The sequence below is a fragment of the Apostichopus japonicus genome, chromosome 11 (genome assembly GCF_037975245.1).
Source record: "Apostichopus japonicus isolate 1M-3 chromosome 11, ASM3797524v1, whole genome shotgun sequence".
NCBI classification, from domain to species: domain Eukaryota; kingdom Metazoa; phylum Echinodermata; class Holothuroidea; order Aspidochirotida; family Stichopodidae; genus Apostichopus; species Apostichopus japonicus.
The window spans coordinates 11,595,680-11,622,242 of record NC_092571.1 but is presented as its reverse complement, the minus strand read 5'-3'; the positions used below and the strand labels follow the sequence as shown (position 1 = coordinate 11,622,242).

General features: G+C 38.9%; 2 protein-coding genes across 4 annotated transcripts; one reads left to right on the top strand and one right to left on the bottom strand.

Annotated features, from left to right (window-relative positions):
- LOC139975761 (uncharacterized) lies at nucleotides 1-18,430 on the bottom strand. Of its 3 annotated transcripts, none has more exons than XM_071983919.1 (16): nucleotides 18,382-18,430; nucleotides 16,671-16,801; nucleotides 14,838-14,987; nucleotides 14,130-14,312; nucleotides 13,497-13,765; nucleotides 12,465-12,606; nucleotides 11,424-11,754; nucleotides 10,640-10,798; nucleotides 10,130-10,271; nucleotides 9,227-9,393; nucleotides 8,492-8,668; nucleotides 7,494-7,633; nucleotides 6,138-6,293; nucleotides 4,813-4,884; nucleotides 3,696-4,031; nucleotides 1-1,237 (listed from the first exon to the last, which is right to left on the bottom strand). In XM_071983919.1, the coding sequence occupies exons 1-16, from the start codon at nucleotides 18,392-18,394 to the stop codon at nucleotides 851-853; spliced, it is 2,955 nt and encodes a 984-aa protein (XP_071840020.1). In that variant the 5' UTR covers nucleotides 18,395-18,430; the 3' UTR covers nucleotides 1-850. The 3 variants fall into 3 exon arrangements, with proteins under 3 accessions (XP_071840020.1, XP_071840022.1, XP_071840021.1); XM_071983921.1 differs by having other exon boundaries at nucleotides 3,696-4,016; nucleotides 18,382-18,429; XM_071983920.1 differs by having other exon boundaries at nucleotides 16,671-16,798; nucleotides 18,382-18,411.
- On the top strand, nucleotides 18,400-24,910 carry LOC139975762 (proteasome subunit beta type-6-like). Its single transcript, XM_071983922.1, has 5 exons — nucleotides 18,400-18,543; nucleotides 19,520-19,719; nucleotides 21,694-21,823; nucleotides 22,682-22,826; nucleotides 23,551-24,910. Exons 1-5 carry the CDS (start codon nucleotides 18,445-18,447, stop codon nucleotides 23,676-23,678), a joined length of 702 nt encoding a protein of 233 aa, XP_071840023.1. The 5' UTR covers nucleotides 18,400-18,444; the 3' UTR covers nucleotides 23,679-24,910.
- Nucleotides 24,911-26,563: the final 1,653 nt, after the last annotated feature.

Genomic DNA, 26,563 nt, shown 5'->3' with positions numbered 1-26,563 from the left:
TGATCTTGATAGCTTTTTTCGTTGCAATATCGTTATAAATACAATTTTTTGGAAATTTCAAGTAATATCTGGATAGATACATTGTCCATCATATCTGTGATGTAATATATGGCTAACACATCATCTTAACTGTCTTTTTGTATTTATATTTTATGAGTTGTAAATGAGTCACTCCATCTTAAAGGTATGCTGTATTGGGCCCAAATATGCTAGATACTCAAATATGGTCACCTTTGGTCAAAATTCTTAAACTGTTTTTATTACCGTTCTTCGAGGAAATTTTCCTCACTGGGACATGCAGTCACCTTCTGTGTTCATTAAAAGTATCTGAGAACAATTTGGAGAGTAAAAGACCTCCAGGAAAGTACTTTTTGAAAACTTCTAACAATTATAGCGTGCTATAATTTGGGGCCTATACTGACAAACTTTAAGTTGATTCGAGTCTCTGCCAGTGATTTTCCTGACCTCGAATCGGGTCACTCAATTATCTCAATTATGGGGAGAAGATTGACAAACTTCTTCCAGTCACAATATTATCCAAATTGAGTGGCTTGTTACAAGACTGCCACTCCATGCTCGAAAGGAATTTTCTTAATGTTTCCTTTTTTGTTTGGGGGGGAGGGTATGAAAATCCCTAAGACAATACTTTTACTAACATAAAAGTAGGTAAAACGACACCAATCTCAATATCTTATATACATCTCAACGTACAATAGAGCAAAGCTGCAAAGCTGTATCTGCTCTGTTTCTACAAGCTCAGTCCATGAAACATGATGGAAATCTCAAGAGACTTCATTTTATACTTGAATTTATTTTACAACACTTGGTGCTTTTTCTGTTGTTGTTATTATCATTGCTCCTCAGGAATACCTTCTGTAGATAATTGGTTGGTCTGAATCTCGGTTATATTTATACTGCTGTCCCCCTGCTCCAACACCACATCTCCGGGCCGCGCCTCTGATACCACGATGCCCAGATTCTTATCGGTCGCGATGTCACCCGACGAGGTAACCACGAACGTTCCGTCTTGATTCACGGTCACGTCGTCGGTCGTGATCATGAGGGTCTGTCCTTCCCCAGCGGTCCCCTGGGTACCCTCGGCTATGGTCACGCCGTTGGCGCTCGCTAACTGCTCGGGGGTGAGACTGACCATGACGATGCTGGTTTCACCGTCCTCGTTTTGAAGGGTGGCGTGCATGGTACCCAGGGTGCCGTCTTCCGAAGGCTGCATGACAATCTGAAAGAAAATGGTCGTTGGAATGAAAGGAGTTTGCAAGGGCAGTGTGTCTGAAATATTTTGCCTAGCCAAATTCTTTCACCATGGTATCGTTTTATTTATAGTTGTACTAAACGCTTGCTTCACACTTTATCCAACAAGGATTCGAAAGTATCAAAATGAAGCAAAAGTATCAGGTTTTGCCATCGTGCTCTTTATGAGTTTGTTGTGTTTACAAGGCATCAGACAACTTCTGGGCAACAAAATGTGTAGTATCGTACCAAGCAAATTATTTAAATATAAATTTATTACTCACTTGGTTTAAATAATTTAATAGAAAGCAAACGGTAACATCATCTCAAAACAACCAATAGGGCACTTCTTATAAACAGTTCTCTTAATTTCCTTGACATAAGGTCTCTTATTAAATTAGCAATAGGCACTTTTTTATAAAAAAATTAAAAAAAGAGAACTTTTCAATTACAAAATGCGGCACTTCTAATTTATGAAACAGGAAACTTTTGAGGTTTTTCACAAAACTGGAGGGCACATGTCCACCAATTTAGAGGCTTCTTACAAGACTGGGGGGACATATATCCACCCTCATTCTCCCTCCCCTAGCGCCTCCACTTATGAATCTATGTTGGCTAGCCTATTGCAACGTTAAAATAACATGAATTGATGAGTTCATCTGCTGACTTAGATCATGTCAAAATCACATCTGTTCTCAGTGTACTTGATGGCAACTAGAACATTTATAACAAGCTTCTTATAACATAACTACCTGCACATTCTCTCCAGCCAACTGTTGTAAGACCAGAGTATAACAAGCTTCTTATAACATAACTACCTGTGCATTCTCTCCAGCCAACTGTTGTAGGACTAGAGCATAACAAGCTTCTTATAACATAACTACCTGCACATTCTCTCCAGCCAACTGTTGTAGGACTAGAGCATAACAAGCTTCTTATAACATAACTACCTGCGCATTCTCTCCAGCCAACTGTTGTAGGACTAGAGCATAACAAGCTTCTTATAACATAACTACCTGCACATTCTCTCCAGCCAACTGTTGTAGGACTAGAGCATAACAAGCTTCTTATAACATAACTACCTGTGCATTCTCTCCAGCCAACTGTTGTAGGACTAGAGCATAACAAGCTTCTTATTACATAACTACCTGCACATTCTCTCCAGCCAACTGTTGTAGGACTAGAGCATAACAAGCTTCTTATTACATAACTACCTGCACATTCTCTCCAGTCAACTGTTGTAGGACTAGAGCATAACAAGCTTCTTATAACATAACTACCTGTGCATTCTCTCCAGCCAACTGTTGTAGGAATAGAGCATAACAAGCTTCTTATAACATAACTACCTGTGCATTCTCTCCAGCCAACCGTTGTAGGAATAGAGCATAACAAGCTTCTTATAACATAACTACCTGTGCATTCTCTCCAGCCAACTGTTGTAGGACTAGAGCATAACAAGCTTCTTATAACATAACTACCTGCGCATTCTCTCTGGCTAACTGTTGTAGGACCAGAGCATAACAAGCTTCTTATAACATAACTACCTGTGCATTCTCTCCAGCCAACTGTTGTAGGACTAGAGCATAACAAGCTTCTTATAACATAACTACCTGCACATTCTCTCCAGCCAACTGTTGTAGGACTAGAGCATAACAAGCTTCTTATAACATAACTACCTGCACATTCTCTCCAGCCAACTGTTGTAGGACTAGAGCATAACAAGCTTCTTATAACATAACTACCTGTGCATTCTCTCCAGCCAACTGTTGTAGGACTAGAGCATAACAAGCTTCTTATAACATAACTACCTGCACATTCTCTCCAGCCAACTGTTGTAGGACTAGAGCATAACAAGCTTCTTATAACATAACTACCTGCACATTCTCTCCAGCCAACTGTTGTAGGACTAGAGCATAACAAGCTTCTTATAACATAACTACCTGTGCATTCTCTCCAGCCAACTGTTTTAGGACTAGAGCATAACAAGCTTCTTATAACATAACTACCTGCGCATTCTCTCCAGCCAACTGTTTTAGGACTAGAGCATAACAAGCTTCTTATTACATAACTACCTGCGCATTCTCTCCAGCCAACTGTTATAGGACTAGAGCATAACAAGCTTCTTATTACATAACTACCTACGCATTCCCTCCAGCCAACTGTTGTAGGACTAGAGCATAACAAGCTTCTTATAATGTAACTACCTGCGCATTCTCCCCAGCCAACTGTTGTAGGACTAGAGCGGCCTGTTCGCTTGTCGCAGCGTCCATCGTTATCTGCGAGCCGTCCTCGCTGCTTATGCTGATGTGAGCTCCCTGCGCATTCTCTCCAGCCAACTGTTATAGGACTAGAGCATAACAAGCTTCTTATTACATAACTACCTGCGCATTCCCTCCAGCCAACTGTTGTAGGACTAGAGCATAACAAGCTTCTTATAATGTAACTACCTGCGCATTCTCCCCAGCCAACTGTTGTAGGACTAGAGCGGCCTGTTCGCTTGTCGCAGCGTCCATCGTTATCTGCGAGCCGTCCTCGCTGCTCATGCTGATGTGAGCTCCCTCCGCACTGATCGTCTGGTGGAGGAGAGCTTGCTGGGTCGCCTGCATCAGTATCTGGGATGAATCTAATGTGCCTGTGGGTATCGAGGTCGTCACTATCTCTCCTTCAGACTGATGCATTTCTGCCGCAGCGGCCGACGTTGTGGCTGCCACTTGTTCTGCAGCCAGTTGTAACAACTGGGATGCTGTAGTGTCCACCGACTGCATGTTCTGGTGAGAGACACACTAGAGAGGATTACTGAATGGACTGCAACCAAACCACAGAATGGCACCGGACTGTGATTGTGGAATTATTCAGTGCAATATTAAAGGCCATCACTATTGGCAACAATTATGCTAGAAAGTCCATTGAATGGTCACTCCCACTCCTGGTTCAAAAAGCACTTGGCGACCACCATTCATGTATTCTTCTTCACTGAGACATTTTTGGCCGACTTAAAAAAAAATCTTTCATTTTTTGGAATTTAGTGCAAATTTTAGTAATCTTTATCAAACTACAATTTGGGGATAAACTGATGGATGACCTTGGAAGGTTTGGAAGGAGTGCAAAGTGCATTACCTGGTGTATGGAGCACTGGTAATGTAATACAAGCACCACAGACAAAATACTGAAGAATAATTAGGTCAAAGACTAACTCAATAGTTTCAAGTAGGTAAAGTTTTGTTTCCCCCCCACTTTAGATAACTATTTAATATTCTTCTAATCATACTTTCTACAATGTAACCCTACTCCCCCCCCCCCCCCACTTAATACCCTGGCATAAACATGTTACCTTTGCCATCGGGCTGCAACATAACAGACAAATACGTTAGAGTTGGCAAAGCACAATCTATAGACCTCAACTACCCCCCCTCCCCGGCCCCCTCCCTGACTGACTAGGATATTATGATATACGACCGGTCAGGCTTCTCAGCAGGTAACATACAAACTACAACACAAGCACCGCATCGCTACAGTTACCTATGGATGTGATATATATGTTAATTGTAAGAGAATGTGACTCACTGGTTGAGTGTTTTGTTCGACAATACCAACTGGATGGCTCTGCGTCTGGTCAGTGGGAATCTGTAAATGCATCTGATGACACAAGCAGAAACAGTGAGTGAAAAATATGGAAAATGGTTCAACTGAAATGAACACTATCAACAGCGACAATACATAAATACAGAACCAACCAAACAACCGTTAACATATATCTGAGTACTGTACTAGTGTTCAAAATCACGAATCAATTTAATTCAAAGTATTCCATATGTTTTTCTTTTTTTTTTCTGGTGGGGAGTGGGGGGGAGAGGGGGGATACCAGAACTTTTCATTTCTTCTCTGAAGTTTATTTACTGTAACTGCACTCAGTCACTCACCAACAACAACAATACAAGACAACTTGTTGTTTGGATAACCCTCGGGATAAGTACAGGACCATATTGCTAAAAGTTCAACCCTGCATAGCCCTGTTCTGTAGCCTATTTTAAGGTTACACTTTACTCTCAGTTCCAGAACACAATATATCCACACCCTCACTAGGAAATTATCAATAGGAAACTTTCTTCTTGGTGAAGCATATATATATTCGTATAGGATATTGTGTTCCTTTATTCATGAAAATGCACTTGCATTCCATAATATATCATTACAATTATAGGGTGTGAAGACTCGCGCAAAAAGAAACATCTAATGCCGGTAATCTGACCTAGTTTCGAATGAGGTGTAACAGAAGTGTTAGACACCACCATCGATCCCAGAAAATACACACACACAGCTTGCTACCATCGGTAATTAGACACTAGTGTACAGTCAGTACATACAGCTGCGGTCAATACCCACAACCACAGTGTACAAACAATACAGCGATGGACATCTCAGGTCCAGCTAAAGATAACAAGGTATCACGTTTCATTACTGTACTGTCTGCATTTTGTAGCGACACGAACAAAACGTCACTTGCAAGCAACGGAAGTTAACTTTTTCAGATGGCCGCACGCGGTTTGGGGCGAGTCTTCAATGCCTTTAAGCCTAACTGAGTTTGAATATGTATGTATAGATCCCAGCACAATAAACTGTTATAGCTTTAGAGTCTCAGCTTTCTAAGTAGATGAATAACCAATTTACGCTACGACCAATCACTTTCATCTATCTATCCGGTGTTAGTAAACATACCTTGTGCCATTTTTCTTGTGGAGACAGAAATGGGAAATGAACCAAAATATAAGACAGAGTGTTATGTTTTCACTTCAGGCCAATGGATGGAAGAAGAAAAAAGAAAAGGGAGAAGCAAGGCATTGTGGGAAACCTTGCACATTGACTAAAGGTTTAAAAAAAAAAACTCTTACCCCATCCTGACTGATGACATGGCCCTCTGCTGCCCTCTCTAAAGCTGCTAGAGCCTCTGTGGTTAGCTCCCCAGCAGCTAAGGTAGGATCAGGCTCGATGATGACTACCACGTTCTGCCCCTGAATCTTGACAGGTTTCTCCATCGGCCATGGCACCTGGCGACGGGAAGGTTATGGGTTAATGCCTCAGCCTCATGATTTCTATATCCCAAAGGTTAAAATTTAACTGGACTATTCACTGGAATTTAAACTGGCCTACTGGACTATTTAACTGGACTATAAGAATTCTATTACAGAATTCTTGAGTGTGGCTCCAAGGAGTCCAAACTTAAAAGATCATCTTGGTCTTCCCCACTTAACATAACAAAACCCAGTTAGGCTGAATGTTCTATTTGCCAAAAATTTACCTTACTGACATGTAAAGAGGTAGATGTTCTTTAACATATAACACATATTTATCCCAGAGGGGGAAAAAAAACACAAAAAAAACAGCGTACATCGTCTACAGAGTTTTTAAGAATCTTGCTTAGTCCATAAGTAAGGGGTCCAACTTTTAACATCATCTTGAAGTTCCTTCTAAAAATAAAACCCAAAAACGCAAAGGACTAATTTAACCTTTGCCAAAAATGTCTTTATTTACATCTAAAGAAGTATTTACTTTATAAATATCTATTGTGTTGCTCAAGACATTACTTCAAATTCTCACTTTGTTGAAACGTCCCAAAGTAACACAAAATATATGTCTTACACATTCAGCAGCAAGTTGGATTTAAAAATTTAGTTGTTCACCACCCAAAACTTTGTTGATTTTTTTGCCATGGCCAGAATGAATCTTGTAAATTCTTAATGTGACTTTATAGCACACTAACTTTTGTTGAATACGTAACTACACTTTTCTTAATAATGTACCATCAACAGCCAGCTTTTAACATTCCCCTTGACTTAAAGGAAGCATCACAATATCTTCTGTTTACTAAAGAAGCTAACAAAACCATCTCAAATGTAATCATTCTGCGATTAAAAGTCATCCATTAAACTCAAAACCGTCAGACTCGTCCCTACGAGTTCAAAATCTATTCTTCAGGGTTTCAAGAAACTGCCAAGTTCAAATTCATCGCTAAGAGTTCAAAACACATCCTCCATAAGTTACAACTTATATCTCCAACTTCAAAGTCTTAACTTCAAGTTTTAAAACTCATTGGTCCAAGTTTAGAAACTCATCTTTTTTTCAGTGTTTGTAACTCTTTGCTCAACAGTTTTCGTCCATCATGCATCATAAATTAAACAGAGACATTTGAACATCCCCTTTGCTTCTTTCGCTGTAAACTGGTTAATTGATCTAATTTTGCAAGATACCTTGATTGTCACCGTCTCTTCTACGGGAGGACCAGCAACGATCTGTTCTCCTCTCAGGTGGTGTCTCCTCTCGTGTCCCTTGAGGTAGTCGCTCCTCGTAAAGCAGTTACTACAATATCTACATCGGTACAGCTTGGCTCCTACAACATCAAAGCAAATTATTTACCAACATATCCAAGCCTAGAATTTCACAATTTTGAGCAACTTGCCAACATCCCCCTCCCCCAAATAAAATGCTTAAAACATCTACTAGCTAAAATCAAGTTCCCACAGGCATTTTCTTGAATTAAAAGAAACATCAATTTTACTGTACAGGCTTTTGAGAGCAGCCCAATATTATTTGCTGAAAATAAGAAGTAATACAGGCCTTATGTAAGGCATGGAGATCAGGCTGATTGGTAGATGTAAGATCGTTTACCAACCACATGTGTTTATGTTCTTAATGTATACTGGGAAAAACTTTCCAGTGCCTTGTTTTCTTCTACTGGCAAAACAGAAAAATCCATTTTGCAATTAGGCCTGGTACATAGCCCAAATTTTGAGGCCTGATGTCTCTTAGCATCAATCGAGAATTGCAAGAACATGTGCAACATCATAAAACAAATGACATCAACAAGTCATTTATTATTCTTTGATTAATGTATTAATAACATAATTAGAAGAAGGTTTCAACATTGATGGCGAAGCTTGTATTCCTGGTAGAAAACAGATCTGAGGTCAATGGTTGCCTTGAAATCCTATTCTAGGTAAAAAAAATTCTTAGATCTTATCAATTTTTTTTTAATATTTCCAAATCAGTTTCCTCTGTTCATTTGTTGATATAAAAAACCTACCTCTGACATTTTGTTCCACTAACAAATCTTGGTTTGTTAAAAAAATTGTGAAATGTTCTTGTTAAGAAATGATGAACATGAAAAAAAATAAACTATATATCTGGTGAATTGTCAACTAATCTTCCTAAAGATTAGAAAATATACAAAAAGCTGAGCAATTTTTACCAGTATGGTAAATGAGGTGTCTCTTAAAGTCAATCACTGCCACAAAACTTTTGTTGCATCCCGGCTTGGGGCAAACGTAAGGTGCGTCGTTCCTATGGCGACGCTCGTGGTAAGATCTGGAGCTCCGCCTACTGAATGTAGCTGAGCAGAATCGACAGTTGAGTTTCTCTCTGCCGGCTGAGAGAAAAAAAGGTAGCTTGAAGAAATTACAAAATCAACAAGGATCAACAAGAATCAACAAGGATCAACAATCAACAAATCAAGAGTTTGTTAAGGTCTCTGTGATGTATTACCCTCACTGCAGACCTGCATGGAAGTGTAGACATAAGGCTCTCGATCAGAAGAACCAGAGGTATTCTGGAACTTGGTAACCATAGAAACTAGCGTTACCATCCAAGTGTGCATTTGAGCAAGTGTGCTCCATCAGGTTCAGATGTATTTCATGCTTGGTAACCAAGGAAACTAAAATTCAAAAGTGTCATCTTCTGAATATGGATAATATTTGTATGAACTGGTTGGATCGATAAATAAAAAAAAGTCTATAAACACCGTAACCATAGAAAATAAAACATGCGAGATATCGTCGGTGCATCCATCAAATTTGCATGACCATGTTTAAACTTAAACATCAAGCTACCATATTCAAATTTGGACCACTCAATATATCCCTTCATCTGAGAAATGAGACTTCTGATACTTCGTTACCATGGCAACTAAAAACATAACAGGTGTTACCTTCTGTGTGTGCATCAGATTTGTGGTCCTTCAGTTCAGCTCTGGTTTTGAATGCTCTCCCACAAAGATCGCAAAGTTCGTTCTTTTCCGTGCTGTGGGTTTTCAGGTGGTCTCGTAGCTTGCCGAGCTTCACCCAGGTTTTCCCACAGATTTCACAGGTAAATGGCCTATTAAAAGAATGAGAAGAAACAAAAGAAATCAGGACAAATGTAGGACGGGCAGGCACACTGTAACCATGCCATGATGGTAATAGTGACTACCAACTATAAAGCAGATGGTACCCATCGCAAAACATCAGTTTTATGAATAGAGCTTATCAAGATCAGGGCATAAGGGGATAATTGAAGGGGAGTGGGCACATGTTAGGTAGAGAAATTTTACGTCGTTTGCTTGGTCTCACATGGAAAGACTATGTGTCGAATGATGAACTAACCACGAAGATTGCGGGGCGATGGCTGTTCTCTTCTGAAACTGTTCTTCAACATAATCGAAATGGTTCGGACATGCAGTACGTTGTGAAGGCCTTACATGTGCTGTACTCTGTGGGCTACCCTGTGGTTACAAACGTAAGCCAGGCAGACCGCATTTACGATGGATTGACAATTTAACCAATTGGTCCGGCCGTTCTGCAGCCTAGCTACTCGAAGATGGCAGGCATCGGATTAACATTATAAAAGGTTACAAACCTAAGATTGTTTATAATCTTCGGGGAGGTCAACGGGCCAATTTGGCTTATGACTATTGATTGATGATTGATTGGGCACATTGCAGGCGTGAGGGCACATATTAACTATGAATTTTCAGAAGATCAATGTCAGCGTAATCTTATAGGAATAAATTTAAATTGAAGTAGAAGAAGGAATATCATGCAGACAGACTTTTAAATAGATAGGATGACCTCACCTATTTGTAGTGTGTCTGAGTTCGTAGTGATAATTTAACGCAGCCATGGACGTGTAGGCCTTTATGCAGCTCTCCACTGGACAACGGTAGATCAGTTTAGGATCCGTACCGTGAACTGACTCTAGATGTGACGATCTCTCCTCTGAGTAGACAAAGGTGAAAAAACAATCAAAAGTCATGAATCCAGTCCAAGAAAAAAAAGATCAAATTTCGAATTTAACAAAACTTTGCAGTTTGGTTGACAAACAGCTGTGGGCCATGAATCACAGATTATTGGAAGCAGTGTAGCAGGGATTGGGGTGTAAGAACTAAGGAAATTACTTATAGTTAATAATAACCAAAGAAGTGAGATTGCAAACCAGCTAAGTACATCTATGCCATGATAAATTGTTCTGCATGACTGCTTTTCTTATCAAAACAGGGCGCAACACCAAATATTGTCCGAAAAGCCCATTGGAGTGTAGTGAAGATGGTCCCAATCTCTTTAGCCAGGTGGCATCTTAAAGTTACCTTTGGTTTCAAATGTTTCTTCACAGTTATTTTCTGTACACTGGTGCTTCTTGTGTTCGGGGTGTTTGCGCAACGTGTGGTTCTCCAGAGAAACCTCCCCCGTGAAACTCTTCTCACAAAATTTACATTTTATCTGGACCGGACCTTTGGGATATGGAGCTGAGGAAAGAGAGAAAACAGCAAACATGATTTTTCTCAGCATATAAATGTTATTCAATGTACACGTCTGGGCAAGAAAAAAAAAGAGTCTTGCAACTGCAAAAGCAGTTGGTTACAAGTGCTGTATTAGATCTCTCTCAATATAAACACAATTTAGGACAAAAATATGCTGGGAGCTAGGCTCCCACAGTACTTTAGCATCGAGTGCTCACAACCATGCAACATTGCAAATCCAACATCCCACCTTACTCAGGACTTCAACACTTCCACAGTTCCAAAGATGGGAAGGACATGTCCCCACTTGGGAACTGCATTTTGTCCTCCCCACCTCCCATTTTGAGGATCGCTAAAGATCTTTTCCCTCTCGCTGAAATGTTTTATTAATAAACCTACATTCCCACTGGATACCTTTAAAGCACCAACACACTGTTCCTCAACATACATGGCTGCTCATCAGGCTTAGTTCACAGGATGGCACTCAGTTAAGACTTCAAGTCAGTTACAACGTCCCCCACCCCACCTCCCCCCAACAAAACACCCTTCCCTCCCCAACTTTTAGAGGCAAATTGACATCCACAGGCAGTGCTGACAATGCTTAAAGATATGCTCAAATGAAAGGACTTACTTTCTTGACTTGCTCTCTGTTTGTGACGTTCAAGGTGAATCGGAGAGCGGAATGGTTTCTTACAGGCGTCGCATCTGAACGTACTGGCCAACACTCTCTTCCTCTGGTCCAGTTCGCTGTGTTTTTCGTCTAGATGGGTGTTGAAGGAGGTCAGGAAACGGAAGGCCTCGTCGCAGAGGTTACACACCAGAAAGTTGAGAGCAGGAGTGGTATGATGCTCCTTGTGGAAGTCCAACCAGGTCTGAGTCGGGAAGATGCACTCGCAGGTGTCGCACTCGAAGGCATATTTCTCTTTGTCTTTAACCGTAGGGTGACACTCATCCTTGACGTACTGGAAAATAAAATAAGAAAAGATCTAAATTCCTCACACCCAGGGATGAGCCTGGGGCAAAAAAAAAAAATCACAGAACTTTGCAAAAATTGCGGTATAGGCTCCAGTTTGCGTATGCCACAGTGTGTTAGGATAATATTTTTTGTCCCGATGTAGAAAAGAAACCAAAAACCAGAATTCGCGGAAAAAGCTCATGCCTGCACACCAATGGGATGATTGTGTATGTCTTTGGTGAAAATTCTTCCTTTATGCATGAATTCTCTGAACAAGTGAGCTTAATATTTGAGGAACGAAGAAACAAACAAAAAAATTAGCTGAATTGCCGTGATGACATCGTTTTCTCTGCTTGTTGCCAGATGCGTTAAGCAAATATCACCAAATTTTGAAAAAGGATTTTCATATCTTCACCGCACAAAATGCTACGAAGATTTGCTTTGGATCTAAAGATGCAGAACATTTTCCATCAGTTTTATAAATCAATCAATTACAGCTACTGGAATAAACTCTTTCAAAATGGTGGAGCTTATCTTGAGCTAACCACTTGATTACTGGCATTCCTAGTACCTCTTCCCACCTAATAACTTCTGTACTTTTCCCTGTACTATCAGAAGGAACATTTCAGACAGTTTCCTGTGGATCACCTTCTAAGTGTAATTACTGGGTTGAAAATCAGAGAAGAAGACTTGAACAAGTCTGATGTAGTGAGGTACCTTTATCTGTTTGGTTTCCTCTTCGCTGTCTGAAAGTGGTCTTTTTCTCGGTCTTCCAACCTTCCGCCTCCTCCCTCTTCTCGTTTTCCGCTGTTGGGGAGGGAGGCCGTCTTTCCTCGGTCGTCCCCGAGGTCTCTTCACCCTGTGAAAAAAAGAATCAAGCTTCGATATTACATTCCTCCTCTCTTTTCCAATAGACTGCAAAACCTTAAGGAACAGCATTACAGCATATCAAGGCTAAAGTATCAAAATGTCATGACAACAAGGAATTTCTCAAAAGTGATGTTTGTGAGTCACCTTTAGCAATTTTAAAACGGTCTAAATATTGATCTAGGTTTGATTCATGTAAAGTCCATTTTCTTCACCTACTTCACGTCCAGCCAATTCATCCACCTCAAACATCCTTGCTACTTACATAGGTGCTAAATATTGATCATAGGGTCTAAATATTGATCTGGTTTGATTCATGTAAAGTAAATTTTCTTCACCTACTTCATGTCCAGCCAATTCATCCACCTCAAACATCCTTGCTACTTACATAGGTGCTAAATATTGATCATAGGGTCTAAATATTGATCTGGTTTGATTCATGTAAAGTCCATTTTCTTCACCTACTTCATGTCCAGCCAATTCGTCCAACTCAAACATCCTTGCTACTTACATAGGGTCTAAATATTGATCAAAGTGTCTTAATATTGATCTGGTTTGATTCATGTAAAGTAAATTTTCTTCACCTACTTCATGTCCAGCCAATTCCTCCACCTCAAACATCCTTGCTACTTACATAGGGTCTAAATATTGATCAAAGTGTCTAAATATTGATCTGCTTTGATTCATGTAAAGTAAATTTTCTTCACCTACTTCATGTCCAGCCAATTCATCCACCTCAAACATCCTGGCTACTTACATAGCTGCTAAATATTGATCATAGGGTCTAAATATTGATCTGGTTTGATTCATGCAAAGTCCATTTTCTTCACCTACTTCCCGTCCAGCCATTTCATCCACCTCAAACATCCTGGCTATACTTACATTGGGTCTAAATTTTGATCTGTACTCTTCCCATCAGCCTTTGCTGCTTCCTCCTCTGCAGCAGCTGCTTCTTCTTCCTCCTCGATTTCTGCCTCTTCCTCATCTCCCTCCACATCTTCATAGATATCCTTAGCTTTGATGGTTCCACACTTCTGGCGATGCTGCATGAACAGGGCCGAGGAGATGAATTTCTTTCCGCAGATGACGCACTTCCGAGATCTTCCTCTGATCCCTTCCGGTAGGCCTTTCAAATCTTTCTCTTCTTGGCTCTATGTGCGTGGTGGAATTTCGAGCAAATAAAATATCATTACAAAGTTATTCGTCAGTCTACCATGTGTAGTTATTTCATCAGTTTCCCTAACTCCTCATATGAGATGATGTGGACATACAGTATAAGCGTAACACAACAAAATGAGTACACAAACCAGAGGGAAACCCCTCCCAGCATTTACTTTGCCCTTAAATACATTACATATGCAGCACAAGAGTAGTTTGCTAGTCAATAACCCTGGCTGAAGTTATTGCTGCAGATGTAGGCCCAACAGCAGCTTTAAGCCCAGCTGAAAACTATACGGGCCCAACAGCATCTTGGTCATGATGTTTGGGTTAATTGAACTTCCACAAAATCCATACCTTTGCTTCTAATTTCTTCTTCTTCTCTTCCTCAATAGCTGCCAGCTGTTCTGGTGTAAGTTTCGGCTTTTTTGGCCGGCCACGTTTCTTCACCAAAGGGTTACCATCTGGCCCGATTTCAACATCTTCCATCTTCCGTCCGAGTATGAAATGTTCTGTTCCGACAGACACATCTTTGGTTACCTGTGTAGGGAACAATACAACGTTCAGTATTGTTTTCTGCAATTTTTACAAACCACCAAATTTGTAGCAGAATATGAAAGCTGGCTGTACCGATTCACAGTTACTAACATTGTATCAGTGTTGCCATTAGCTTCAGCATCACTGTTAAAGATTGTACCTTGAAAATATGAGATGGAAAACCCAACAGACAGTTAAAAGGTTCCAGATCCTAGCGGTACTATGACATCACAGATTGACTAAATGATATCTCCTGGCCACGTCTTGAAATCTGGAATATCTTCGAAAGGAGGCAAGATCTCTATCGTTAAACCGAAACATAATGGCAGGGTTTGTGACTCCTTTGTACCCCCCCCCCCCCCTCCTCCAACCACCAAAAAAAAGAGAGAGAAAAGTATGGAAAGGCTTTAGATAGAACAGGAGACATAAAAACAACTTTCACAACTTGAACTGCTAAAGTTAAGATTATTTGGGACAGTATTGCTGGAGGAGAACTTGGAAATGGCTATCAAGTCTCCAGGAGCTCACCTCAAAATAAAAATTGTAACCAACTTGGACAATGGTGATGGTTTGTGTATCCGCTGTCACAGCTGGTTTGATGAAACGTAACCACATAGGAATTGTGAAGTCGTTACTGTCAAACCTGTATCCTGAAACTTCTGTATTACCAGAGGGAATCTGTAACAACAAATGTACCAGAGTAACAAAACAGTGTGAGTGACTTTGCTAATGTAATTTTAAAGGAAACAACACACATATCAGTTTATGAGAAAAGTTTGACTTGGGCCTTAGAAAGCAAAGAACAAAAGCAAAATGCAAAAACAGAAAGAAAATAAAATGAAAACAAAACAGAAAACAAAAACATTGAGTGGTTACGATGCCCAAACTTATTCATAGTGTGGTAAGCTCGACATGTAAATATACATGTACTTGTGCACATCAATGATGGATTATCTATTGACTTATGCAGCAACATAAGAGGGAAGGTACCAGGAATCGGTTATCAAGCTGATTAAGTCTATCTAGTGACATTGTATAGAAACAGATGCATGCATGAATATTAATGAGGTCATATTTATGACCTCATAAGTATGTACTGTATCTCTATACTTACATTGTATTATCAAAATTCTTATGTATAAGATGGTGGTTTCTGAGATATCATAGCAAGCTGTTTTTGACAATATCCCGTTAAAAGAATATTCTTGTGGCTAAAGTTGATTGCTGAACAAAATTGCTGAAACTTTTCTGAATCTAACTATGAATTTTTTTTAAATTTAAGGATATTTTGTAAATGCACCGGGCAACAGCAGAATGGATGATATCTTTGTTTTTCTTTATAATATCTTCAATCATTTATTCACGAAGAAAAAAAACGTTTCTACAAAAAGATGCATTTTAACAGAGAACTTTGACTGCTATGCAAACATTCCAAATGTATCAGGTTTCAAGGAAATATCAAAGAGAATATACTAATAACCTAAGTAAAGCTTCCAAAGAGCATTTGCCCAGATGACATCACAGACCCCCTACTGTGAGTCAATTTCCTGGAGTAGTTGAGGGTTTAACCAGTCAAAAATTGTCACATTCAATCAAACATATCTCGAGTTAGGAGCAAGATATTGTGATGGGGTTTTCAACTAGCAGTGTGGAATATTTTTCTCTTCAATAGAAATTTCACATTGTCTGTCACCAGAATACCCCTTTAAGCTCCAACCACTATGAATATTAATGAGGTAAAAATTGTTGTTGAAAGGACATGCATATAGTTACATTATCATACCGAGTATAAACTAAATCGGACATACCTACTCATCTACTGACCCTGACCAACACAGTATGACATCAATCACATATATCCTTCTTGAAATACCGCACTTACAAGCTAGAGCATCACACACTTACACGCATATGCATACACACATGCCAACTTGACTGCATAGGTTCCAATGCATGAAAAGCATCAATCGGAACCAAAAACTGAAGGGAAGAAAGTAACTAAAAGGAGGGGAAAAGTGTACAACTGGGTAAATCACATCAATTGAGTAATGGGTATGAGAATATTGAAGCTATGCTCTGATCTATAACCCCAAATCAGCTCTGATGCATATTTGGGACATATAAGGTAGGCATAGGTCCATAAATAAGGTCTAAGCCCCAAGGCTGTGCTAGTAACGACCCTCCTTGCATCTAGCCTACACCCCAACAAAGTACATTTGTAACAGTGTGACTGTACAAGCTAATGTTAGAGGCAAAGAGGCACATATACATGCAGTTCCTTGGAATGAAATCCACTATTGGTACCCTTCAACCTGAGGTACCAGGCAGGGCCACTGTGACATCCTGCTTGATAAAACATACCTTAATGCTCCCCATTTGGAGTGCTTCATCCCATTTGGTCATTGTGGTAAGTTTCCCTTTGTAAGGGCCATACCGATGACCTTTTGCAACTGCTTGCTTTGCAAACACTTTTACTTGGGCTTCAGCATCTTCTTGGAAAAACAAAATGAAATACCAAGTTAATAGTACAGGCTTAGTCCTTATATTATTATATCCTAACGTACAGCTTTGTCTTATGTTAGGTTCCACTAGGTTAGACTCAGGCCATAACATTAGATCTAAGTTAGGCCTCAGCATAGGTCTAGGCCTAAGGCCCTTCCTCCCGGTTCCATAAAGGCATTATTGCCCTAGCCTAATAATAATTTTGTCTTACCATTTTTAAATGTTGTTCTTTCAAGGCAATCCCCATCACATAGTTGAATGAGAATGGAGAAGGTAACGCCTTTTTAATGATTATTCAAGTAAGAGCATTTGTCATACAAACTTTACAGAAATGTTATTCATGTACATGTCCCTGATGGTTCGAGTAATTTTATTACCTTTTCTCAAACGTTGGAAATTAAGATCTGGGACGTTATTTTGTAACATTCATGTAACTAACTTGTCAAGCCTAATTTTGCATTATTACAAAGATTTGGGGAAGAATTGTGGCACAATAGGTCTGAAGATTCCACATTTTCAATTGCATTAGGATCTGCTCAAGTGGAACAATGAGAGACTTAATTCAGAAGAGAAGAGACATAGTTTGATGGCAGAAAGGATGCTGAATTGGTAAGGTGAACACTTGAATATTCTGACAAATTTTACAAAAAACTTTTAATTACAACAGACTGAATAAGAATAACAATTTATAAAGTGTCATTTCTCTGTGGCATGTTATGTTACTTGCAATAAGAAACAGCATATATTACTCTTTGATGCATGTCCTTCAATATTTAACAATGCGGTGGGGTTGTAAAAAGGTTGAGCACAATAACATTAAGTGCAGATAAGTAGTATTTAGTTGTAACCTATTCTATAAATGTCCTACATATCTATATCAGTTCAGAAGCAACATTTCTTAAACAATATGCAAATTAATTTAACTCGCCTATTTCCAATATAACTGATACTGTATTACACATTTCCATGTTTCAGCCGTACATTGCTCAATGGGAGTCAGTTTCTACCAAACATCCTGGCCCGGTCACTGCTGTAGATTTTATCAAACCTTTCTGTGACAATGTACTGCCATGCACCCAAACATAGAAAACTTTGCATGACGTCATTATGAATATTTATATATTTCGGTGGCTAAGGAACTAATTTAAATTAAACAAATTAAACGCAAGATAGGCCTGTATTTAGCATTTTTTTGTCAAATTCTAGACTTAAGGCGAAAGAGAACGTTCCAATGGAATATTTTTTGCCTAATCTGGCAAACTATCGTGCGACTACATTTAATGAATACAACAAATGTTGCTACAACTAGTACGTTAGGATAGCAATCATAAGCATATACAGTTGCTGTTATGCGATAAGCACCTTAGCCTAACCACTTTCATTACGCTTCGGACGAGCCTATAATTTCTGTGCCCCTCGTTCAAACTTCTCAAAATAATATTATTTTGATAATAAGCTCATCGTAACCTTTGTATGATAAATGCATGTTAACTGATATTTTTATTCTAAATAATGGAGTATTGCTCCAGTAAACGTAATAAACATGTCGAAGCATTTTACTTTAGCTTACCTTCGGACGCCATAGTTTCAGATTACCCAGAGTGCATCTGGATATAATTATTCATTATTCAAAATGGCGCTGCCCATGACAATTAAGAACTCAACTTCTCCTTGGACTTGCGAATCCAATTCTCAATTACCTGAGTGGCTTAAGCATGAAGAATCTACAGGGGTAAACATAAATCATTCGTCTTATAGTTTCTAAGTGATTTGAAAATGCATTTCGATTTCGGCGATCCAATAGTTAGTTTGTAAAATAATGTCAGTAGCATTCCTCTAGCCTTTAGTCCGTTGTGCGTTGTCATTGCTATACTCGAATGTTAGTAAAGGGCTACTACGCATAGTCCGAACATAACATTAGGCTGAATCTCAAACTTTTGTGTCAACCCAACATCACGGAGGTTATAAGAACTATTGTGCCCTAGTCTTGCATGCGAGAGAGACCTGTTGAAATGTAGAAATGCAGTGCCCAACAGCAGGCTACGCCCTTTGCAAGTAAATTGTGTCATTTCTCTGATCATGCTATTTTCAGTGATCACAATTATATCTCAAAATTGAAAACTTACACAGTAAAATATATATACTGCAGTTAACTACAGTAGTTATTTTAGTATTTTTCATAACTTTACAGGATTAAAATTCAGCAATACTATTCATCCAGTTACATTTAACATAAAATCGGAAGAAAGGAGAGGTCTACTCTAACTTCTAATAGTTGATGGCTTCAATACTTGAGGGCTTCCCCCTCCTTTTTTTGGAAAACTGTTTTGAAGGATATCTACACTGGGACCAGATTTCGAGTAAAAATTGTACAATCAGAAATGTGTAACTACTGTTAAGTAATATGAAGTTATGGTATTTGCCTATTGACAGTTAGCCAGATTGCCCAATCACCTTTGAGAATGTTTTCTCCGGTATATGGAACTGTTGGATTTGAGTAAATTCTTTACAACTTAGTAGTAGACCTAGTGTGGTTGACTGTCCAATATATTCTAGTTACCAGTTTCAGAGCATCGTTGGTGGTTTGGGTTGTAATTGGTTGTAGCTCTGCAACGTAACTAACATTAATAAAATATGTAAATGTATCATTATTGTCATTATTGATGTGTAATGTGTGAGCATAACCTTATTATCACTACCTCAATCAGACAACCATCATGGCTGTGGAATTTGACGGGGGAGTGGTCATCGGAGCGGACTCCAGGACAACAACAGGAGCCTACATAGCTAATAGGGTGACTGACAAACTCACCAAAATACATGATAATATATACTGTTGTAGATCAGGCTCAGCTGCAGACACACAAGCCATAGCAGATGTTGTGTCTTTCCAACTAGAGTTCCACTCGTAAGTAGTAACTTTCTCGCTGACTGCCTTGACAAACTTGTGTAGTCACATCATGTTTTTCTTGTATGTGTAAAATGAATAAAGAAGGGGTAGAATGAATTCAATATTGAAGACCAATATGCTTGCCAATGATTATTTATCCAGTATACATCGCATCGTAAAGTGCAATGCAAATGGGTCAAGTTGCCATAGAAGTCCAAAGATTTATACCATTTTTTTTCTTTCTCAGGAACCATATTCTTATATAATATTGAGACAAAATTCATAGCCTTAAAAAAAGCTACACAAAATATAAACACTTAATTATTCTCTGATTGCCAGCATGTGTTTAACAAAGCAAGGTTGCACTGCTGTCGCAAGGTTATATGCCTCCATTGTTTAATGCATCATTTCAAACTTCTTTATGAAAGGTACAATGCATTGGACATACATGTAGATATCTATAATGGTGTTCAAGCGATTATTGGAATCGGGCAGATTATTGCATAATCGGAACATAATCAGGATTGGTTAATATTATGTGGAATATAATGTGGAATGTCATACTTGTAGGCGCAACACTACATAAGGTAATTTTCTTGTAGCGCTCGTTAACGCATCCACTGCAAACAATACGCCAACACGAATTGTAAGTGATTCTCGTTTATTTCTCTTCATATCCAACTATATGGACCTTGTAAGTTGTATGGACTTCTGACATACTCCTTTAAGTTTAAACGTACTCGGGACGTACTCTGGACGGTTCACTACAATAAACAAAGAAGATATATTCCTACATAAAAATTAAGTAAGACATATAAGTAAACAACGATTAAACATCCAACCGTTAAAAGTAAGCACATAAGCTTAAACTGGCAGTGTCATCACGTAACTTAAACCTTAATACAGGTACATAACACAAGCCAGCAAAGAGTACCAATTCTGCGAACATAATAACGGAGTCTATGAGTAACTAGTAAACACGTTAGAAACTAACAATACAATGAGTTGGCCCCAGCCGTACACCATTTATACAAACAATTAACTCCCCCCAGTTACAAGAACACCTGGCATACAAATTAATTAAAGGCTTAATATAATAATTACCGATTGTAGCTGCTCCTGACTTGCAAACAGAACTCTACCTCTCTCACTAGGAATATTAAGGACGATGGCTTGATTCTTCTTTTACAGTGTAGTATTAGTCTATAGTCAACAAATTAGTAATGGAGCTAATCGCATACCCCTCGTTGGCAGCGTACCCTTTTCTTAACAAACAAAATGGTGGCGCTCTTTTAAATTACATTTCGCCGCTACAATACTGATTATTCAAAAATATATGGAAGGTGAAAAAATCAACTGATGTTTTAGGTTTTCCCTTTTACTATGAAAAATTAAAATAAAGATACCCTCTATATGTTTTTAACCATGTTATTCCAACAAATTATGGTGCTAGGGTTGCTGATTTTGCATCCCTTGTGGTTCGTGACTTCAATGTTTCTTGGCACAGTAAGCAGGGTAACAATACCAATTCGGGGAATTAACACAGTCACTGTTTTGCACAGACTATCATAAATTAAATTTTGATTGTCACAAACATAAGTAGTGTCTTTTAATTTTTGCAGTAAAATTCTCCATCACAAGCTTTTAACAAAGCAGTGGTTCTGGTGGGATTTTATGGAATAATAATGGTTTGTCAGAAAAAAACTTGATTGTTTACAAAAACCATACTTTTATATATTTAAAACGTTCAAGATTCACACACCCTTTTTTTAGCGAAAAACAGTACAAATACTTCATACATCTTTGTACTTGTATGGCCATTTTGAATAAAATTTTGATATATGATGCTATGTTTATAATTCTCTGTTACTGTTTGTGAAGATTGCACTTCTTAAGTTCATCTTCACCATTTGTGTTTGGTACTACTGTACAATTACTCTTTTGATAGTTTTCATCTTCTCAAATATACATGAACTTCTTTCACTCTTTCAGCATTCAGATGCAACAGAAACCCTTGGTTCACACGGCAGCCAACCTTTTCCGTGAAATGTGCTACAAATATCGAGACAGTCTAATGGCAGGAATAATTGTAGCTGGTTGGGACGAAAAGAAAGGAGGCCAGGTACAGTATGTAGACATTTGCGAAACATATGTCCTGAATAGCAAAGGTGTTGTGAATTCAGTAAATGAAAGAAACTGGTTTATCCTCTTCAGTAGCATAGTGTCTTCTGCAACACAACTATAGAATTACAGACTTGGTTTCTTTTCAATATCAAACAGTTGACTCATGTCTAAAATACTATTAATGCATGATTTGTACAGAAAACTCGAATCAAATGTTTGTTATCTTAATGTTTGCATAATTGCATAAGTAACTGCTTCTGGAAATGTTTTGACGCTATGAAACGAAAATGCACTAGTAGGTAAGCGAGGGGTAGACGACTTGACCTGGTCGCATGGCAAGTGTGGGAAAGAGGAAGCACTGAATAAGAAGTCTATAAAAGGAAGCACAACTTTCCCACTTCAGGGTCAAAAAGAAAGGTGGAGAGGGCTGAGGCTGATTCGATGAAATGACTACGCAACGGGCACCGCTAGTCTGCGGAGATAATCTCTAAGTATTTTTTATCGATTCAGCCTTCGGACTTTGCAGCTGCTATGTACAGCTTTTCTTTAAGACATGGTTTTCTAGGCTAGTTACTCTTCGAGCTATGACCTTTGGTATATATGAATATGTATGAAGTAGAAAGCTGCGTGTCTTTGGCATTGACTTGACGTGGCCTGGAAGTATATCACACACACTGTATACATGCTTGGACTAATGCAATGGCTTATTATGCTATACAGCTATTCACACTTTCATTCATACTTTTATATGTTTTTTATTCAGTCCTTTTCTCAGTCCATTCTTTCAATATTCAAGAGAGGTTTATCGTGCTCTCGTTTGCTCTTATTATTTCTGTCCTTTTCCTTTTTTTTCCAGGTCTTTTCCGTGCCTCTAGGTGGGATGATAGTCCAACAGGGTGTGGCGTTGGGTGGTTCCGGCAGTACTTACATGTATGCCTATGTGGATGCAACTTACAAGGATAACATGACCAAAGAAGAATGTTATAACTTTGTCTCCAAAGGTAAAGGCTCCTTTTATTGCCCAAGGGGGAATAGTTAAAATGTTAAAAGGTCATGTCCAAGTTTATTGCACATATGCATTGTATAAGCCTTGTTCTTACATTTCCGCATTGGTATAAGCCTTGTTCTTACATTTCCTTCCTTGTATTATCAAAGTTACTGGTTGTCATTCATAGAGTATTCTGCCTCCAACCAGATTCACTCCAGGTTACAACTGCAACTCGATCTCATCTTTCCTCAACTCCATCCAACTCCCCCCCCCCCCCCTCCCCCGTCTCCTCCCACTGAGTCCAGGTGAAATAAAGCTGCTAATAAGCCTCATTTATTATGAGCAAGGAAAACATGAGACCAGATTCTTATCTTTCAAATTAAGCTAGCCATGGTTCTGTGTGGTAGGACAAAAAGCTAAGTGGTAATGTTTCTTTCGAAAGTGCACTATTTCAGTTAACTTCATTGTCATCTATCATGATGACAATCTAACAGATATGTAACACATCAGGACCACTTAAAGAATGGTAAAATTGTGAAATAAAGTGCAGGGTCAAGTTCTGTCCAACTGCTGTTTGTTTTTTTGTGAAACATTGGAAATACTTTCTGCTTTTCTTTTAAGAGATATACATCAATTTTCTTGGCAAGTTAGAATTATTTAAATCTAAACAACTTTCCAGTTCAAGAGGTGACCCCCAGATGAACCTTTTTTTATTATTTAATATCTTGCCTATCTAGGTATTGCTCTGGCCATGATGCGAGACGGTTCCAGCGGAGGTGTTATTCGTTTAGCAGCCATCACTAAGGATGGTGTGGAAAGGAAAACCATCCTCGGAAACGAATTGCCACGATATTACGAAGGGTAACAAATATTGCAAGTGGTCGTAGGAACAATTAAGCCTTCCGTATTTCTTCCCCGATGAAGATGTCGTGGATCGAGATGCTGTTCGCCTCCTTATGTGGACAGTTAACCTGGACAACGAGAGTTAAAGTCAAAACCTTTCGTAACTAGGAGCACCGTCGGAGTAAAAAAAAAGTACAATATACTACAACTATGTATGCTGGCAATTATTGCTGCCACAGAGGGTCCAGCTTATCACCCAGCTGCAAATAATTTGGTAATTTGGGTGGAATGGGGGGGGGGGGGGTGGGCTGTGCAAGTTGCATCTAAGAGTCTTGCAGTGTTTGAGAAATTTTTGAATCAATCTTCATCCCACCTCATTTGACGGGAAATGGTCAACGATAGCAGTTGACAATGTATATGGTGTTAAGCAGGCCGTACACTGCTAGACATAACGTGATCTGATGCAGCCCCATCGCAACCATCAATAATCGTGGACAGTCTGGCATACAGAGGGCAGTGTTGGTTAATTTGTGATTGTGACTGATCAAGACGTAGCCAATCAACACGTTGTTTTAGTCTAGTGTCTTTGACAATTGTAACTGCCCAGTTTCAAGAAAAAGTAACCAGTCACAGGGAAATAATTTTGGATGTCATTAACAGAAAATAGTTGTTCAGTGCACCCTCCGTCATCACTCGGTCAGAAGAGCTAGACCCAAACAGTGGTGGCATTTTGCGTCTTTCGTCAGACTTGTTTATTGTGCTGCAGGCTTAACTAAACCAAGTCTGGGGAAATTGGTGATATTTATTGGGCAAACAGTTGCAAAAGTCATGAAACTTGATTCTGATGACCGGTTTGTACAGTCCATGTAGGCTATTTAGATCAATTGTAAGTGATCTCCGGCATCCACTCACAGAAGAAGCCTAGTTGTGCTGTAAGGTCAATAAATTGAGTGGTTCAATATTGTGAAAGTTTTGTTTGTACGTCATGAGATTATTCAAAGTGAAGGTTTGACAACCATGTTTAGTCCCATATGTTCATGGACACAGATAAAAGTGAAATTTCTTTGCTGGTATTATTACACTTCTTTTTAAGTTAGATTATAACAGCTTCAAGAAATATTGCTTCATCTCACTGGTGTAGAAAGTGAATTTCTCAATGCAGTTGTAGTTTCTTGTTCAACTTGTGTCTGACACAAAACATTAATCATTTCTAGGACAAAAGAAGTAAGTGTGTAATAAATTGTTGTCAGTGAAGGAGAATTCATATTGTCTTTTTTCTTGTGTTCAATTTTTTTTGGGGGGGGGTAGGTGGGAGGGGGAGGTGGAGTAAAATTGAACAATTCTTTGCATATGTCAGTAGTTAACTAGATTCGACCATTCGCTCAGAATGAATTGCTGTGATGAAGTGAGGACGTTAATAACAAAAGTGAAACTAGCCCCAAGAAACTCAAAACTAGACTAGACTAGAGAAACCAAAAAAACAACTTAGATATATGGAAAAAAAAAGGAAAATGCAAAAGACAGTACAATGTGAGTAAAGGACTATTAAAGTGGAAGAAAATGCACACAAAATTAACTGATGTTCAATTCACTAGCCGCTTACTCCTGTTACCACAAGTTAACCAACAGGAAGATGGAAAAATGCATTGAATGAATTAAAAGTTCATGAATAATAAGTTCCCTGGGTAAGAAATCAACTTCTTAATGCCCAACCACCATCCCAATGTGAAGGCTTTACCAGGCTTGAAAATGCCAACAAATCAAAAGTGAAAGAAAATCAGTTTACAAGTCTCAATGTTTATATTGAGAGAACTCAGATACCACTTTCCTTTCTCAAGAAAAGGTTCCCATAATACTAACAGCTTAAGACAAAAGGAGGAAAATCCCCCCCCCCCCCCCCTGTTCTCCATTTTGGCAAGGAAAATAAAATCACCAATTTAAGGTGACCTCTGCTGATCTACTTTCAACAAGTTGCATACATTTTAAAGGGGTAGTCCCACAATAACTTTTATGAGCAAATCCCATTCAAAGAGACATTTTTGGGTTTTCAATGATAATCGTAACCTTTGCATTCATAATGGCGTGTGTGTGTGCGTTTGTGACGCCCAGCTTGTAAACACCTTATCTCAAGAAAGGAAGGTTGGCCCAATTTCATATGTATAAGCTTTGGCAGACCTTATATTTGATGTGTAGAAGTATAATTAAGTAAAACAAAGCCTATTGTTTTGGTGGAGGTCAATTGGGGTCACCAAGGGTCAAATTGTGAAAACCTTTTAAACACGAAATTTCAAGAAGGAAAGCTTGGGCAGACCTCATATTTGATGTGTAGAAGTATCACATTGAGTACAAAAGCCTATTGCTTTGGTGGAGGTCAAAGGTCATTTGAAGTCAACAAATGCCAAACCTAACTTTGCTCCCCTCTTACCTGCCTCTCTACACTATCACACCTTCCTAAACATAATATCGCAAGGGAAGCTGGACAAATCGAATATTTGGTATGTTATTGTACCATATTGAATACAAGAAGCCTAATGTTGTGGGCGGAGGTCAATGGTTGTTTCAGTTCACCAGAGGTCAAATTGTGAGAACCATGTTTTGCATAATATTTCAACAAGGACAGATGTCATATTGAGTATGGTGATGTATCTATCACATTTAGTACAAGAGGCCAGCTGTTGTTGAGGTCAATGTTCATTTCAGGACAGCCTGTGTCCTTGTGAATTTATTGTTTGTCACATCACACTGCTTTTCACTGTATTACTAAGATCAACTATGCTGTGCACCCTCACTATACATTACGACAGATTCATGAAGAAAACTACTCATGTTACTTCATCGAAACCACAATGCATTTTTGCATTCTGGTTTCGGTTGCCGAGGTCAATATGACACAAAGAGATTTTGTGT

Excerpts from the sequence above, each read along its gene's own strand:
- LOC139975762 (XM_071983922.1), top strand. The coding sequence starts at position 18,445 with ATGGCGCTGCCCATGACAATTAAGAACTCAACTTCTCCTTGGACTTGC. Across the intron at positions 18,544-19,519 it reads AGCATGAAGAATCTACAGGG|ACAACCATCATGGCTGTGGA; the intron begins GTAAACATAAAT and ends TACCTCAATCAG. Across the intron at positions 21,824-22,681 it reads ACGAAAAGAAAGGAGGCCAG|GTCTTTTCCGTGCCTCTAGG; the intron begins GTACAGTATGTA and ends TTTTTTTTCCAG.
- LOC139975761 (XM_071983919.1), bottom strand. Across the intron at positions 14,313-14,837 it reads GTTACAATTTTTATTTTGAG|GTAACCAAAGATGTGTCTGT; the intron begins GTGAGCTCCTGG and ends TTCCCTACACAG. Across the intron at positions 6,294-7,493 it reads AAGAGACGGTGACAATCAAG|GTGCCATGGCCGATGGAGAA; the intron begins GTATCTTGCAAA and ends TCCCGTCGCCAG.